The 19483-nt window shown below is 38.4% G+C and overlaps 1 protein-coding gene across 3 annotated transcripts in view; it reads left to right on the forward strand.

Moving 5' to 3' along the window:
* rab11fip4b (RAB11 family interacting protein 4 (class II) b) overlaps positions 1-19483 on the forward strand; it is a 61268-nt gene that overhangs the window by 3529 nt on the left and 38256 nt on the right. For 2 of the 3 annotated variants that reach the window (XM_044188994.1, XM_044188995.1), the window contains exons 2-3: positions 1592-1679; positions 4255-4334. In XM_044188994.1, the coding sequence (XP_044044929.1) occupies positions 1592-1679; positions 4255-4334 (168 nt within the window). Of the gene's footprint in view, positions 1-1591; positions 1680-4254; positions 4335-5515; positions 5640-19483 lie in introns of those variants that run through there. The other variant, XM_044188999.1, reaches the window with a different exon arrangement.

A 19483-nucleotide genomic window follows, 5' to 3' on the forward strand; every position in this document is an offset into this window, starting at 1 on the left:
TCCATATAAATTATTGTGTATTGTGTGTCATGGTTCCCAGAGGAATATTATTTTCTAATGATTTTGGTAACCTCTTGCACTTTCATCTAGTCTAGTCATTGTTAGGACAAAGTTTCCATTTTTATTAAAGAACATTTATATTAAAAAAAAGTGTAATGGGGCCCCAGAGGATGATTCCTGTCCATTTTGGACATCTGTGCACCACCATCAGGCCAAAATCTCAACTTTGCACATTTGATATCTCCTAATCTAATGGGCAAATTGCCATGAATTTGCTTGGCACTAGGTGATAAACCATGTTGATTTCAATAACCCCATGGCCTTTAATAACCCCATGGCCTTTCCTCTACTGTCATTATCTAGACAAACTTAACCCTCAGTACTCCTAAGGCTCTAAGAATATCAAAACCATCAATAATGGTATGTTGTGTGGTCAAACAAACACTTTAGCATTGTGCCGTGTAATAAACATCACAGACTTCAGTGGGGCTGTAAACATTGTCTTGTTTTCAGGATGATAAAGGAAGTAAACTGTTGTCATTTAGACATTTATTGTTGAGGTTATAATCCTACAGGGTTATAATATTTTAACATCCTATGTGACCCTTTTTTTACATGACAAAGCATAGTAGATGTTGCGGAGGAAAAATTCAAATGTGTGTTATTTCAACTTTTTGAAAACAAAGAGTTTCTGGTGGTCTGTTGTTTGACAGACATACATTGTTGTTAATATGCAGCATGGAATGCATAGTGTAGCTCTGCATTTAAAAAACCATAGAGTGTTGGTTGCATTAATAATAAAAAGAGAGGATAGATGCAATATGACATGAATCTGAATGAATGAATATTATGACAATCAAACTATCACTGTCATACTTACTGTAATATGGCTAGTGATATGAAACCCTTTACAGCACTGTGCATCTCTGTAAAGAGCATTGGTGCAATATTGAAAGTAAGGATGAGTCATGTACTCATAAATGGTTTGTACTTATCAGCCACCTCTGTTGGGAAACCAAATGGTGTTAATGTGGCAGTGGCAGGCACAGACCTTCATTAACACACACACTCACACACATGCAAATACATGTTGAAGATTGTTTCAATAGGGCTGGATATCATAGGTACTTTTTTCAATAGCTTACTGACACCAATAAGATACTGTACCTGGGTTTCGGTACTGATAATAGCCTTTTTTCACAGTACATATTTTGAGTTGGTGCAGCAACAACAGCACAGATGTAACTAATAACACTAACGAAGGCTCAGTTCTGTTAAGCTAGTGGTACACCTTTTTTTCTTTCTACAAAACCGCTTTTTCATTCAACAAAATAATCGCTCAAATGTTTGTATAATGTTGTTGTGCTTTTTGTGTCCATTGTGCTGTATGTTATTGGTAATTTTTTAGCATGTGCAGTTTTAGCATCATGAATACTCTGCTCTGCAGGACCTCAAACAGACAGACAGAGATGTTTTTTAAATGATACAGGGAACAAAATCACCTCATCCATAATTAATTTTACTGTGCATTACCAGAAATGTGTTTGGTGTGCTCTGATAGCCTTCATGTTTTCTCCGTACTTTTCCACAGGTGAAGAAGTTGGCCAAATGTCTAGACCCAGACTCTCATGGGAGGATCAACTTCAAAGACTTCTGTCGTGGTGTCCTCACCATGAAAGGTTAGAATGAGCTCAAATATGGCACCTGAGGGAATACATTTTCTGTGTGTGAGTGTGTGTTTATGTGCGTATGCAATGACTGTTTCTGGTAGTGTGTGTTTTGTTTGGACACGTGTGTGCCCTCACATATTACCATTACCAGCAGGTTATATCAGAAACATCATGAAAGAATCTAGTTGCAGTGTAGAGAATTAATAGTTTATGGGTTGCACATGTTGTGCTGGTTTAGAGAGACACACTGTCAGTCTGTAACTAACAGTGTCTTGCTCATTTTTACTGTAGCTTTGGGAATAACTTAGCATAGGCTACATTTCTATTTTTATTAACTCAAAGTACTACACTAATCAAAATGTACTTTTGCTATACTAACAAGCAGAACATTTTCGGCTTTGACGTCGTTCTTTATTGTTGTTTAAATACGTTCTCTTGTGCTGGTGCTTTTATCCAAAGTGGCTTTATGCATGTATGGATGGTCTGTAATCTGAACCAAACCTCCACATTTTATACAAAATTATACAGTGTAATAAATGGTGTGAAGACAATTCAGCTTGACAGAGTAAAACCAATCAATGAAAATGATTACATTCAAACCTCCAATTCACCCCTACTGTATTGGGGTGGAGGATGAGACTCAGATATCTAAAAACCTGGGCACATAAAGGCAAAGGCAAAACGGTCTGCATGGCTAGATACCACTAGAAGTACGTGAGAAAGCATGTTTTGGTTTTTTTCTGAATGGGATGAACCAACCTTTTACTGTAATGTGGTGTCAGTCCGTCTCTAGTGAATCCCTAATGCTACCCTGCTTAACCAAGTGGAATAAAGTTGCATACATGCCAACTCATCATTTTTCCTCTTTGGCAGCCCTGTTCTCTTTGTATTCTGCCCAGACTGAGAGTCTTTGTAAAACCAGGTCAGCTTATCCACTACAGTGGACCCAGGCCAACCAGGACACAGGAAGGGACAGTTTCTAGTTCTGCATTGTTGAGTAGGATTGAGTTGACCTGGCATTAATAATAAGATATTCATTTAACACTCAAGTGTCAGTTAATGATTTTTTTTCCAAAATCTGTGGGCTACACAGCATGTGATGTCCGTTAGACTTCTATTACACCAAAGTACTGTAGATCATCATGAAACCCCATGAAGTCTATCACTTTTAACTGCCTCATGTTTATAATAACAATGTATCAAATGACAATGTGAAAACAGTGTAATCACTGGTAGTGATGAACCTACAGAGAATTATCATCTGAATCTGCAGCTCCCCTCGGTTTTACTGAGCTTTATAATGAGTTTCAGCTCATTTTTTAGCTGTCTGGTCCGCAACTTTACTGCTTTGGGTCACTCTCACAGCTCTCATAGGGTCATTTTCAGACACAGCAGGCAGCTGTTTTGAGTAAAAAAAAACTATAAAAATCCACGGTACACTACCTGCTCAGCACCAAACAGCAGACAGACACAGTTAGCGACTAGTTGGTGAACACAGTGGAGCATTTAGCAGCTAAAGAGCCAGATATTTCTCTCAGGAGTTGGTGGAAACCAAAAAGAGAGTGAATATTGCACTTTATCAGCTGGTCAGAAACAGGACTCCAAATGAATGATAATGTTTCTCCGTAACTGCTGGATGTGTAAAAATGCAACTATTGCTAACAAGATTGCCATATCACCTTTAAAGGTGGTGATTTGTCAATGTTTTGTTCACAGCTTGTTCCCTCTGCCCTCAAGTGGCCAGAAAAATCTGTTATTGCAGGTTTAAGGGAAAGTTTACGTTCCATATGTCAGTATATTGTGCATTTTGCGGAAGAAAGTCTGACATCTTTTACCTCATATCAACTCTGTAAGCGCTCCCCTTGGTGAAACTTCACAACTGTTTTCATGTGTTTCTCTCAACAGATTTGGGTTCTTTAATAATAAATTGGTTTCATAAATTACACCACTTATCTGCTCTCTACTGCAAGTTTTATCACAGGGAGTGTTTGCGTTTTTGTCCTGGTATTGACCCACTGTTTTTGAAATGGTTTGCTACTTCTCTAAACCACACGGGAGAGTCTGGTTGTTGGGGCCTTTGAAAGATTTGCAGAACATTGTAATGTTGAAAATCAAAGCTAATTTATACTTTATTGGTAGCCTTTACCAGTATAGTGTTATTTTAACATGTGGCTCATGTAAGCATATAGTTTGCTATAACAAGTGTATAATTTTCTTTAGGAGAAAATAATTGTAAGCCTTACTGTATAATGCTGACAGACAATTAGACAAGTTTGTTAAATATTGGCTAATGAATGTGACATTTTTCACTTTCTTCCCTTTTAAATTTGCCATTTTGAAAGTAAATAAAAATCAGCGGTATTCAGGTTAAAAACATACATTGAAAACCTAACATATTAAATCACTTAACACCACAAAAACAAGTATGCCAGTGCATTATCCCAACCAAAACACACAATGTACAGATGTTTGTACCAACAGATATATTGTGTGTTTAACAGCACATAGGGTTTTACTTTCTTGAATAGGAAATGATTGCTATGCAAACAGAGTGAGATGAGTCATGCATGCTTTTTCTTTGCAGGTTATGTTGGGATCCTAAAAAAGAAAAGTGGAGCACAGTTCATCACAGGGCCATATGAGACAGCTAAGAGTTACTTTCGGGTAAGTTGTAAGTGTGTAGTGTGTGCGTTTATGTATCCTTTATTAAGTGTCCTAGTGCCCAATTTTGCTGACTCACTGAAATGTATCATTACCTAAATTAAGACGATAATCTGGATTCATTTTTCATGTCTTTGCCAATATTGGATATATGTAAATTAATATCACAGGTACAGTAAATTATAGTTTTCAGTAATCAATATGAAAATAAGTAGAAGAAAATGTGCTAAATGCTCATAGTCAATAGCCTTCAATATAAGACCAGTTACACTGTTTCTTGTGGGCAGTTTGATCAATTGTACAAAAATGCAACAGCCATGTTGAGAGTCACAGCAACAGCAACAGTGCTGCAGTAAATTCCAAATAGGTGTAGCTTGTACTTCACTATTGTGTCCACCTGATGGTAGTGTTCAGCTGCAGATGTGCACATGCAGAAGATATATATATATATATATATATGTAGTATATCAAGATCACTTACACACTCCCTTACTTGTACATAAGTTATTAGTACAAACATCCCTGATGAGTTCTTGGATTAGGTACACTTCTATAAAATGTTGGATTTGTGCTTCTAAATGTAGTATTTTGGCTTTTAAGAATGCTTGGTCAAATGATTAAATAGTTATACATACATTTTCCTAACTTTATTGTCTACTGGGAAAGTTTCACAAGAATTAAATTGATTTGCCAATTTATATATCAGGTTTTTAAAATGGAAAGTTTTTTATAGATGTAGTAATTTGGTGTTATTGCCACACAGTATTGTCTCACATCTTTTGTTTGACTCCAACAGACCTAGATCCCTAGGTTTTACATGCGACATATTTCATAAAGTCCTGGGGCTATCTCTTGGGAAATTTGGTACTTTGTACAATACCACTCGCTCTAGCATTAATAACATGAGAACTTTGCACAGCTACAAAGTCAAATAAACGTCAGCTTAGCTTCATAGTTGAGAAATAACAGTTTGCTTCAGTATTCTAGCTTTAGATTGTTTGTCTTTTAACTTGACTCCACAGGTTTAGGGAAGTTACAGAGTCTTTTCACTACCATTGGTAGTGTATAACATTTCATTATACCAATGGAGAAGTGCTCTTAAAATATTCACACTTGGTGAAATGCAATACGGTCACTATCTACTGTGTCTTTGACGGGCAATACAAAACACTTCTCTTTTTTGGTAATGCTGTTTCATTTGACTTCCCTGTCAAACATGGTTTATAAATGATTTTCTGGTTGCAGTCATAAAATCATATATTCTAAGAAGAGGAAGAATACTTTTCACTGTTCTCCACACAATGACAGGTAGGTGTGATTTGCAGTTGCAGGTATGGGTTTAGTTGTCTGTTTGAACAATGCATTGCATGTTGTAGGAAAACAACAAGCCAGCCATTCTCCAGAATGAAAATATGCATTTTACTTACTTTTGGAGTGTAGAGACAGACTGAGGATAAATGATGTGTGTGTTTTTTCCATACTTTTCTCTAGCTGTTAAAAAGATGATAATTCAAATGAGAAACTCCTGAAAATACTTTTTAAACTGTAGTAAAACCTGTTATTATTAATTATTTTTATTTGATTTTCATTTATTTTGTTCATAAACTGATAGCCAGCCTGACTGACAATACGTTAGGGCGATACGCCAATATATACCATGAATATCAATTTGCCATAGCGTTTATACCATGGCAGCTATTCCTATAATATCTCTGGGTTCATTAGGCCCTTATAGGCATTGTTACAAATCAATTAATAGAACCACTTTATGGCAATATTGGATTTTTATATGATTTTTGCTTTAATGTAGTGAAACACTTTAATTTGTCAGGAACTGAATTTGATGGAATTGCTAAAAAGAGACACTCCTGTCTGGTTATGTATCTATAACCAGTTTTTCCGATTTATTTTTAAAAAAGTACCTTAACACAATATATTCCAATATAAGATTACATATACAGTGATGGAGGATTTTATCTATATCATCCACTTCTAACTTACAGTAATTGATGGTGATGAAGATGAATAGGATGCTGATGTTTCTGATTACGATAAAGCTAATGGCAATACTGACAGTGAGGATAATGTTCAAGAGATCTTTTCAAAAGGCTAAAATTAAAAAGATTGGATAGCTAGATTAGTTTCTTATATACAGCACATAGACACTTTGGATACACTTTTTAAGTGTTGTTTGAGGTAATGGTAGCTCTTCTTACAGCTGTTGATATGAGAGCAATTTGGTCGGTCTGTATACATAATTGATCTGTTGTCCTGCTGAGCAGCATAGATGGTCATTTACAGAGACTAGTAAATGTGTTGAAGAGCTCTGCTGTTACAACTGAAATATTGTGGATCATAAAGGATCTTTTCTTTTCACCTTGTTTTTATGTTTTATTGAATGTTTCCCTTGAGTGAAATACTCTTAAGCTCTAAACTGCTGCCAAGAGAAAGCAGCCACTGCATTTAGACTCATTGGAAGCTGCAGGCAGTCGATACTACAGTGTTGATTTCCAGTACAGAAATACAGTGTAATCTCCAGGTACTTCCTCTGTTCCATCTATCAGTCTTGGTCTATGCAGAGCTTATCTCATTTTCCTGAGTTTTTCTCTTGTGGTGGATAGAGATAACGTGAAACTAATAACAGCTATTTAACCTTCTCACTGATTACAACCACTTTATTAACATCTCTTCAGTCTACTCGAGGTCTTTTGTAAATGTCTCCTTATCTTATTTTCCCATTGGAGAGGCTTCTCTCTCTTTTGTTGGATGAAGATATGTTGCATATTTTTTTAAATGATATTTATGATCCGTAGAGGCTCAGTTATTTGAGTGGGTGTCCAATTGTGGGAAAAATGTTCAGGAGTAAAGTTGTGTTGCCATAGCAAGTAGAGGGAGGAATCCCAGAGCTCCCTGGGGTAGCTCTGCAGAGGTGTGTGTGTGTGTGTGTGTGTGTGTGTGTCAGAGACAGGAAAGAGAGAGGGAGTGAAAGAAGAGGGGGAGGAAAGGTGAGAAATATCTCATTATTTCAAGAGACATTGTGGGAGAGGATTTATTAGCTTGCTCTCTCCTGCTGCTTGGGTTCACACACTTGGACGCGCACACACATACACAAGTATTAGTAAGTGCAGGGGAAAGACTCAGCATGGCCAAGGCAGGTGCTGAAATGAATTTTGTCATGCAGACAGATTAAACTGGTGCACTAAGCATCTGGGAGGATACTTACATCCTGTGTGTGTCTGTGTGGGGATGTCTTGGCCTAGATGCTCAGCTCCAGATTAAAAACGACAAGGATAGCACCACCAATAGGAGAAAGGATGGGTGAAGGCTGTAAATGATACATTTTATGGACTGGAGCAAAAGACAGAAAATGAACAATATCTATATAACTTGAGCTTAAATCAGTCAAACATCATTGATGACAGTTACAGCAGCCGTCTGCGGATATATTGTCCTCCTTGCAATGTGCTCCTCCATATGAATCCCTCAGAACATTTTGGGACTCACATGTGAGTGACAGTTGTTTTCTAAAAGGACAGAGTGAACAATTTATTGTAACCATGTTTTATATATGTGAGATGGACAACTGAAGCAGCTGTATACACGCTGTAACTTTAACTGCTGTTTGGTGCTGGGCAGGTAGTGTGCAGTGGGTTTATGACAGCTTTTTCGTTGAAAACAGTTGCTGCCTGCTGCTTAAAATGAGGTGGATGCAAGCGGTGACAGTGAATCAAAACAGTAATTAGGTTGTGAGCTGTAAAATCAAAAGAATTGGCTGAAAGATCCTATGCTCCATAGAGCTGGGGGAACTACACAATTGGGTGATAATTATCTGTGGGTTTGTCACTATAAGTGAGCCCGTTCACTTCACACATAGTCATTTGACCATTGTTAATTAATTTAAAATTGTTGTTTAGTGCAGCTTTACATAACCCAGCCTGTTTAATGTTGCCACTCCTAATCATCTGGAAACAAACACTTGCCAGAGAGTTGTCACCACTAAAAAAGAATTAAACATTTGATCTGTAGTGATAATGCTGGTAGATAATTATTCTGTACTTGCTAATACTCATTTCTCTTACATGCTCAGGTCAATTAAACTTAATTAACCTCTTTAGAGACAGTTGACAAACAAACTCCCCCAGAGAAAGAATACATGGTTTCATCCTAAAGTGGGAAATTAAAACTATGATGCTGAAATGAAATTTAAATTCTATAAATAGTGGCAATTTTAGATTATATTAAATCTAAAATGACCTTTTATGCCCTTTTAAAATGCTGATCAATGCACAACAGTGTACAACATTTTGGAACTTTCAAATTTTAGTCTAATATCCCCTCACATTCAGTGCAAGGTAATTATAAGTCTAAGTACTAACACATACATAAACCAGCAGGGAACCTCATAGAACCTGATGCTGAAAATATGTGAAAACTGTGTGGTGGCCCAGATTTGTAGATGCTGCAGAAAAATAATTAATAATTTACACCTCGTTTGTCCTCATATGGAGAGATGTTAAATTTTTCTCCTCAGGGTTTCTAGCAGGTCAGAGGAATCATCTGAGCTCTCTGCCTCTAATCTGCTTTCCTGTCAAAGAATGTCTCTTTCCCTGTGTGTTTTCTTCTTCTCCTGCTCGTTTCGTTTGATCTCTGTCCTCTCAGTGAACACGCATCCTCTCTGGGTTATCGTTGGAGACTATTTTGTTTGTGTGTGTGCGTGTGTGTGTGTTACGGCTGCATAGGGTAGGGTTTTCAGGTCATACGTAAGCACAAAACATCGATGTCACTTCATCTTGTCACCCTCATCTCTATTTTTTATGCTCTGCTCTATTTTGTCCCCCATCCTCTGTTTCATATATGCTCTTGTTTAGAGCACATCTCTTGCTTGTATTTATTATCCATCACTCCCCAGTACGATGCTGCACCCCTTTCTAATTTGCTTGTACTTTGTGCTTCTCTCATCTTTTTCTAGAATTCTTTTTCATTCATTGCTTTAGTTCTCGTGCTGCTATCCACTCATTTCCTCTCCCTTTCTCCCCTTGCTTGTCTTGGTCTCCCTTCCTTTGATTTCTCCATCTTTTCCCACTTCCATCATCCTTCTTCTCCTCTTTTCCCTCCTTCCACATTAGCACTTCAGATGAACAGTGAGGAGGAGATTGCTCTGCCAGTCTCTGCAGTCATTTCGTGGTCTGATTAAAGAACTGAGATGGGAGGGAAGTGAGGCAGAGAGGCGAGAATCGAGATGAATGTCCGTAGAGAGTAATAATGGCGAAAGTTGAAACAAAGAAAAACTAAAAGGGGATGAAAAAGGGAACCAGCAAGAAACAGAGAGAGAGAGAGAGAGTACAAAGGCATGTTTGTTTACCATTGTTTGTGCAAGAGCACTATGGGAAAATCAGCCAGCCGAGCCGCACTGTGCAACAGACCATGACTCTGCAGCAGAGGCAACATCCCTGTTACTGTCTGCAACATGGACACTTCCTCATGATAACTATCAACAAGCCTTCCTCAGAGCGTGTGTTGGGTATCTGTTAGTGAAGTGGCTCTTTTTACAGTTTAATTTTCTGAGTTAGTAGAAGTTTGTCTAAAGGTCAACATCAGTTTGTTTATAATGTATTCAAATATGTTTTTGTTCATGCAGTATGCATTAGGTAGTATTGTCCTTCTCACTCAGCAATGTAATGATGCAAATTGCTCATGGTTCATATCACAGTCATTTCATGCAGATTCAATCTATGCTGTATACCACACTGAATAGCTAACAGCTGCATCCGTCTAGGACTAAATGTTGAAACACTGTTTGCAGTATCACTTGATGCCACATCAGAACTGTTTGTGTCTTCTACTTTGACTATGCCTATGACTATTACTAAAGATTCTCCTCACCAGAAGAACAACAGCATTAGTCATTTGTTTACCTGACAAGGAGCTCTTGTGGCCACACAAGACTGTTGTCTCTCAGAAGCAAAGACGAAAGTATTAAATTGTTATGGCACCTCAAAACCTCTGAGGGAGGCGGTCATGGTTAGGCTTACAAAATGTGTGAGTTTGACATGAGAGACCACTTTTTGCATCCTGTTTCCTACCAACCTATCAAAGTTGGTTTCTTTTTAACCACGAGCACAATCTTTCTCTAACCTTAACCAAAGCAATGGCAGATTTGTTGGTTTACTTTGTCATCATCAATCATATCTTTGACTATATGTGTAGTAAAACATGACTGAAGGCGAAACAGGGCCACTCTATCCTAGCAATCATTAATATGTATTATATAATAAATATGCTGGGTAGACTACATCTCCCAGTAGGTATGTTTGTTGATCCCCTTTGAGTAGCAGGGGGAAGTTGCTGAGGTGTTTAGGCCGCTCTGCTCACCCTTGTTGCTGCTGTGACCCTGACCAGGATAAGCAACTTGAAAATGGATAGATGGATTGTTTCAATATCTTTTCTCCCGAAGATGATTTGAAGGGATTGAAGGGCTAGGGATTACAAATGTATAAACTTGTCTTACGCCACTGTTTAAAAGTTTCCTTTGCAGGGCAACTGATCTGGTTGCATCCCTTGTTCTGTTAAACTAATGAATATCTTATGTGGGAATCCAAGAACTGCACTACAATGAACTCCAGTTATGTCAGATCTTTGTTGCAGATGTGGACAAAGACTGCAGGTATGATTTGTAGAGGTTGACATGTTTGAGTTCTGTGTATTTCTGTCTGTGTTTTATGTTTTTGGCGCACATGTGGAGCAGCATAAATTTGAGTGCCTGTATGTGTGTGACTGCCTACAGGCATGTGATGTTTGGACAATCCAAAACCAACATGGTGAACTTTCTGGCCACATTAAAAGCCACACATTTTACTGACAGCCCCGCTGACAGCGATGGAAACCTCAAGATATGCGATGCCACATTGTGAACCATCTGGTGTGATGTGATGTGATGTGATGGAAAATTATGACAAGCTGTCTTTCAGATTTACCATTTTTCTTGTGATCAGAGGACAGTGCTGACAGTGTGTACCTTTTCTGTGATGTCTACTAATGACCCAGAACTTTCTCAGCTGCTGTGGTTAATGTCATTTTGAAATTTCATTTGAGACACCTGTCATCATATATCACACAGAAGTATGGAGAGCTAAAGACATTGTTACAGCTTTTGTGGAATTTTCCTACAGCAAAAATTACACATCATAACAGAATATACAATATTCAAAATATTTCTGAGGATTTAGGGAAATGTTAGTAGTTAGAATTACAAATATTTGGGATTTGAAATGTTGAACGTCACAAAGATGGAACAGAGCTTAATTTCGCATAGTGTAGTTTATTGCTCCTCAATAGCATTCATAAGAAAAGCTGATTTAAATATAATAATGGTTGCATTCAGGTGCAAAACACACACCATGTATGTACCAATTTATTATCATGGCATGAAATGTTTCAACCCAGATAGTAAATTAAGTTTTTGTTTGTTCCACTATGATTTGGTGTTAAACTGTACACATATTTGTGATTAGAGTAAAAGAAACAGTAAATATTATTCATTTATGCATTAATTGGGTCATGTTCAGGATTGATGGTACCAATGGGTAGTTGCACTTGCGTTGCTGATGGCCATACTGATACAGGTAAACCAGATGTGGACGTTAGTGAGAATTCAACTATACCTACCTGCTATGTGATTTTTTAAAAATTTCATTGTAAACATTATTGTAGTATTATTCACATCAGACTGTAATCTGTGATATTTCATGTATAAAAAGCCCTGTGTGGGGACCTGAAGGTTAATCATTTTATAAAAACTTGTCAGCCACATGTTCTTAGTGTGATCTGTAAATCTTTGTTAATCATACAACAATCCTTAACAAGACACATACATGAAACTCAGGACTGAACTGAGGTCAATTTTGGTCAGAGTAATGTTCAGTAGTGTATTGATTAGTATTAAATAGTGGAGTTGTTTTTTTCTACCTCCACCATTCTTCAAGGGGCCAGTATACTTCATCAGAACTGCTTGTCTGATGGTCGACTAGCTTTGGAGACCCCCCACCACACCTTTCTGACATTGGATTGGGGAGGGGGGACGCTGTGTCTGACCATTTCTGTAACTTTCCGAAACCGACAATCTGACATTCACACCCACTTCTCGCCGTGATTGGCCAGATGTACGAAGGTGACAAAGTGAGCTGCGTTTGAACTTAGCTCATTTGTTTTAATTTGTTACACAACTAACAAATTGCCACAACTACTTCTTCTTTTTCGTGCATCACCCGACCCTTATCCTTGTGCTTCCCAGCAAGGTTCAGCACAGCACAATGTAGTATCTGCCATGGTCTGTAGGTGGAGTATAGCATGTGGATTAACTAGCTGTAGCACATATAGCCTAGATCAAAATCAGTTGGTATTCATTGCATTTGTTTATTATATTGATAGTATATTGACTTTAAGTACATCCAAAGGAGGTTATGGAAAGCAAGTGTGCATGTGAATACTATGTGAGACTATGTGAGCTTTGTTTACCTCTGTCGGAGCAAGTGGGGAGAAAATGATGGGGTAGTAATGTAGAAAGAAAAAGAATGACTCTGGGAAACAATTAAGGGAGAAAAAGACAAGGCTGTTAGAGGAGAGGAACTAGGCATAAAGGGAAAGATAGATGGGATGCAGTGGCTCAAGTGTGAATTGATGGATGTGAGGGAATGAGAGTTTGGAAAGAGATAAGAGCAGCAGAAAGAATGCAGACAAAAGGGAAAACAAACAGAGAAAACAAAGAAGATAAGAGGTGGACGAAGAGAAAGAACAGAAGAACAACTGTATCAGATAAACTAAGTAGCACCTTTATCTAATTTATTAATGGGTGAGCCATTTGGCCTGTAGTTGTGAGTGACATGGCCCATTATTGAAGGGGACACTCATCAGGCCTCGCTTCCAAATCAGTCATTGGCCTTTTTCTATTCAGATGGAAACAGGAACGAATGATATGGTCATGGAGAGCCAGAAACAAGCGTGTGGGGTCTGCACCATGGCTGCCTTGCTCAAAAAAACAAAACATGGTGTTCGTAGATCCTGAAAAAGCATTAAATTATGTTAACTGAATATCTTAAAAGTCTACAATGCAGTTAAACAATGCATTTTAATATTAATGTTATTCATCGCGATTTTTTACTATGTTTGGGGTTCTTGTGACAGGTTAGAATGAGAGAAACGGTATGTGCACTATATTGTCTTAAGTTGTTTTCATCTTTGGTTGATTTTACAGTATTGTCACAGTTATTTAAATTGAAAAACTTGATTTTATTGCATTTTGTATGACATTTAAAAGGTCTGAAGTTTCAAATTTCACTTGCAGGCAGCCTGCGGTCTCATTTTGAGCATCTTAGCTCCTAGTAATAATATAGACTATTCTTCAATGTTGCCTTTGAGTTGTGCATTATTTAAAGCTATCTGATGTAGGATATATCTGTGTCTCTATACGCTGAATTGAGTTCTGTAACGCAGAGTCTATTTGCATTTCCAGCATTTGGAAAAATGTGTGATCACATGAAAAAACTGCAACTGTAATGCAGCTGTGTGGAAAATATGCTAAATTTTTAACCCATTGATCCCAGTGCTGCAGAAGTTTGCAAAATACCCTTGAGAAAAGCAGCCTGTCAACCCAATATTGTGGAGTTGCAAAATCATTCTAACTCTGTTCAAGCACAGAGGGATAAATGGATAGAATCAATAAAGAAATGCAGCGAATCTTCCTGGTGAAAATGGGACAAGATGCATGTAGCTGCAACACTGAATCTGTTCAAAGACCATTTTCATGTCTCCTTCCTTTTTCTGTCCTCACTTTTCTTGGTGCTTCATACTGCCAGTTACCAAAGCAATGCCATTAAAAATATTGAATGCAGAATATGGCTGTTACGTTGCTGTTACTATTGTCTCAGTTATACATCAAATTCTCAGAGGATTGGAAATGCATTCACAATAGGCTGATTGGAAAGGAAGGGAATTACATTTTGTTGATTTGGAAGAGCACACGCATTGGTGCCTCACAGCTTTTGGCACCAATGCGTGTGGCTTAGTTTGGTTAATTAAAGTTTTGAAAGACTTTCATACACATACAAACACACACACACACACAAACATACACACAGTCTGGAATAGAGACAAGGCCCAGCAGAGTCCCACCAATGACATTCAAGGACATACTGCCACCAAGCAGACATGATTATCCTGTAACTATCCAGCTATAAGGGAGGACTGCTAATGAACAGAAACATCACTCGTTCACCTTGAGACCGTCCTTCTCTCTGTTTCTCTCCCTCTTTCTTTCTTTCTCTCTCTCCATCTCTCTCTCTCTCATGCACACACATGCACATAAGGATGCCTTTCTCCCATGATCTCACTGACTAGCAATGCCAATAAATCTTATACACAACTGGCTCTCATTCATTTCTGTTGTGCTGTTCAATTCCCCAGTTTAATGTTTATGCATATATGTTGTACATATACATTAACATATTCCCTCTCAACCATGTTATTTTACTTTAATACTGTCTTACTTTCTGTGTTGTCGACCACCACATCTTTCCACTTTCCACTCTCTTTCTCTCCCTTCACCCTCATAATCTCTGAAAGCCAGATTGCAGAGCATCAGTACACATAGAAACACATGCAATTATCTTTCCACTTTCTTATAAATGATGCTTTTCATTGGAGTTTGATTACCTCAGACAATCCCACCATGTTGATGTAGTGTATGTGTGTGTGTGTGTGTGTCCCAGGGCTGTTTCTTCTATGTTATTCAGAACAGAGTTGCAATATTTAACAAGTTACAAACTCCACTAAAGACTCCACTAAATCTTTTCATAGCAACATTCATATTGCTGATATGAGAATATTACGTTTTGTTACATTTCAAGCTTGAGGCAGTGTTGTGAGATTTAGAATTAGCATTTGGAAGAGAGCTGTAATGAATGTGATGAGCAAGGCGGGAGTCAGAGAGGAAGCTGAAGGATGTAGTTTCATTGTAGTTATTTCTGCCATTCCTCTTGAACTAGTTGTTCTGTAAGTTTGCGTGACCTTATACTGACTTTGAGCAGCCTTTGAGTCTCTCTTTCTATCCCTGTGTGAGTGTGTGTGTTGCCACAGGTCCAGACCGTCTGTTAGTGGACAGAGGTCACCTCCTGCCAGGAGCATCTGGGTGGAGAGCGTGAAGCATGAGCTTTTACACACACACACTAACACACACACACACGTATGCTTGCATACCTGCATTTATTTCTGTGTGCTTGCGTACAGGGAAGCTAATAAATTCTGTAGTGCAAGACTGTTCTCACAACAACAGATCTTCAGTCTGTGCAGGCAGTCAGAGGGTAACTCATTTCTACCTTTAACTTGTCTTTGTGGGGCCATGCTTTTGTTGTGTTCTGTTTTGCTCTTGCCTTGTCCAGCAAGTTTACTTTTCTCTGCACTCTATCCTGTTTTGCCATTTGGAAAGAATGGAGTTGTATTGTACACTCTCAGAGAAAAGTAGAGCTTAATTGAAACTTAAGAAAGGTACAATTATGGAATTGCCTCAACTTGCTGCTGGGGCAGTGAGGCTTATCTAAGTACATTAAGGTATCCTTTCCTGCTGCAAGTCAACTTTTGTGCACATGCCATTGTACCTTAGAACCAATATGTACTCCAAGTGACCAAAATGTACATTTAAACAAAACATGCCTTTTGTTACTTTAATTTTTCTTTTTCTGCCCAATTGGAAATGACCTTCTTGTATTTGCTTGGGGAAGGTGTATACAGATGACAGTGTAGACAGACCAGCAAGGATTACCTAACAGTCGATAAGGATTCCTCACCAGCTTCCCAACAGTAAACTTCAGTAGGGTCGTGACAACACTGCTGGGGTTTTAAATTTGCACTGACAAATTTGTGCTGTTTTTAATTATAATGATGTATTTTGACATTTAATTTGAAGGACTTGTTGGGATAAAGAAAGTCTATACAGTACTGAATGTGCTTATGCAGCTGTTGTGTCCTCACTGTCCATCATAGTACGTGCGTGGGTGATCTCCTTTGGGCCTTCCATTTTTGATGACACCCCTCTTAACACTTTGCCTTGGCTTCACTTTTAGCTGTTAATTTCTGAACAACTTCTCTTTCTGCCTGGGTGCCTCTTTCATCCTTCCCTGTAAGACAGAACAGAGTGCAGAACAGACAACACGTAGTGTGGCATGTAAGAATGACAAGGGAAGCATCACAGTACTCAGCAGAACACAGAAAAGTGATCGTGCATGCAGAGCATCTACGTAAACATTGATCTGACATATTTCTTCATACACATGTCTATTAAACACCAAATCACATATGTCAATACTTATCAGTGCATGTACACTCAAAAACCCACAAATTTTTCATCATAAAAGTTGAAATGAGAGATTGTTCTGTATTTAGCAAGCTAATGGCATGTCCAAACCAATATGTATTAAGAGGCAATTCCACAAAAAAAAAACCTTAATAACCCTCTCAGTCTGTGTAACTGTTGTGACTGTGTTATGTGCACAGACTGCACTGTGCCTTTGAATGTTGCCTTACATGAGAGTGTCAGATGGCTGAATCAGTGTGACCAACAGGATACTTTTTCTGTCATTTAGTCTGGCTTTGGTATCCTAATGTTGTTTTTTTTCTCTCTCTCTTTTACTTGTGTGGATTTTTCCACTGTTTTTTCATGTACGGGCTGCAGACAGGCTATTGTACAACTACTAGGTCTCTATGATAGTGGAAAAAAACATTATCCCTGTGTCATCTGTGTGCCCTGAGTCTAAATAAAATCATTCATCAACTCTATCTTACTTTCTGTCCCAGTCTCCTCCCTCGTTAATTTGCTATCTCTCTCCTGTCATCCCTCTTCACTGTTACCTCCCTTGACTAGTGCTGGAGGTCTGGGCAAAGCTCTGCTGTCCGTCTGTCTGTCTTGTTATCCATAATTAGTGTCCAGACCCTGTCTTCCGCTTTTCAAAGCAGATAAACTGAATTGCTTGCTACAGCACTGTTGCCCCCAACCCCTCTCTCTCTGCCCCCAAATCTGAGCCAGCATTTCTTATGTTGCTCAAGGCCAGTGTGTAAAACACTGCACCCCTCCTCATTACCACTGTTACCATCCCTCTTTCCATTTTCTTACTTTACTTTCTTTTTACTCTGCTGCTCATGTTTTATTTGGGCCTTGCCTGATTTAATCATTGATTTTCTCTACCAGCTCTTTAGATCCCTCCCTCCTTCTCCTTGCATTTTTTTGTTTCTTTGATCCCCATCCATCCATCCATTTTCTACCGCTTGGTCCCGTTAGGGGTCGCGGGTGACTGGAGCCTATCCCAGTGACTTTGGGCCTTAGGCAGGGTACACCCTGGACAGTGGCCAACTCGTCGCAGGGCTAACACAGACACAGACAAGGACAGACAACCATTCACTCTCACATTCATTCAATACGGGCAATTTAGAGTTATCAATTAACCTACACATGCATGTCTTTGGACGGTGGGAGGAAGCCGGAGAACCCGGAGAGAACCCACGGTAACACGGGGAGGACATGCAGACTCCACCCAGAGAGATTGTGTGATGTTGGTCTGGTCCGGGAATCGATCCCACGAACCCACGATCTCCTTATTGGGAGGATCCCCATTTTCTCCTTTGTTTTCCTCACTAGCTTTCGATCAGTCCACCCATCTTTTTTTATCCAGCATCACTTTGTCTTTCTTCCTCTCATCTTTCCTCTCTGTTTCTTTATTTTCTTTTGGTCTTTTTTCTCCTTTATTCTCTTTCTGTTTGTTTAATTAGGTCACACAATTGTCCTGTGATGTGTGGACTGAATTTAAAAGCTGTCACAGGAGCTCAGTTCTGGATCATTGCCTCCTCATTCTCTCTCTCTTTCATAAACAACACAGATATACACACTCCCACTCATAGTGGGAGTTATGGCATTGCATCACACATGGGGTTGATCCACCAAACTGACTGGAAATTACCATAAACCTTTAAGGGACTGAATTGTTTTGAATTTAGTGGGGTATTTACTAACATAATATTTAACAACATGATGTAAATGAGCACAGTTCTTTACTACTGAAATTGAAATATTGGCTGAAGAAAATACAAAAAGATAAAAGAGATAAAAACTTAATTGATCCCCTGCAGGAAAATATAGCATTTCCATTTATAAACATATTTCAAACTGAAATCACACATTCTTCATACTCAAGAAGTATGAATATATTCATAGAAAAATAGTGGTTAAATATTAGTTTTTAGTTAAATAATGCTGTCAGCTGAATAAAAAAGGCCTCCTGGAATTATGACGGATCAGTCCGGCACATGTGATAATCTTCTATATATATTCTGATTCCTTTCAGCTCCAGGATGTGTATCATCACGTTTTGCAGATATTATCATTGTGATATTTTGTTACATTACTATCAATGATGAAAGTGACTTAACATCATTGTAGTGCCAACTTGTTCCAGCTGTGAGGAGACAGACTGATGAACAGCGTATGTAGCAAGTTTACAAGGACATTTAACACATAAATGTTGCCTCCACCTCAGGGTTACAATACAGCTATAAAGGAAGTTTAAGCTTGCACAAAGTGTTTCAACTCGTGTTTCAGCAAAATATAATCCTCCACAGTGTCATAATAGGGTGACGCACAAAAACGCACTATAACCTCACAGCTGGCTCATATCCTTTTCCCACATAAACGAGAGCTGTGAGTAAAAGCAAGGAGTCATCTTGGTTTAAATGTTTACCATGGCCAACTTCCTGTGTCAGCGCCCAGGTGTTTTTAAACCACAACATTGCTGAACTGCTTTTTGTGTAACTGGAATAATACTACAAAATAAAACACTGTGGTTTTAAGATACTGTAACAGTTTATCATATGCTGAACAGGTTATCACTGGTGTCCTGTTGTGATCTTAGGGCAAATAATCTTGGTATTGGTTCCAGTGCTACATGTGCAGTATTCTGTTACAACAGTGCATGCTTGTGCTTTGGTACAATGTATCTGTTGTGGCACTTTGCAACAGCTGTAAAATACTACAAAGATGTGAAAATGGCAGCAGTCTTCATGCTGATCAGTGATATAAGTATAATTACCAATGAATCAATGTGTCAATTTAGGAT

The sequence above is a fragment of the Siniperca chuatsi genome, linkage group LG3 (assembly GCF_020085105.1).
Source record: "Siniperca chuatsi isolate FFG_IHB_CAS linkage group LG3, ASM2008510v1, whole genome shotgun sequence".
In the NCBI taxonomy this organism is placed as follows: Eukaryota; Metazoa; Chordata; class Actinopteri; order Centrarchiformes; family Sinipercidae; genus Siniperca; species Siniperca chuatsi.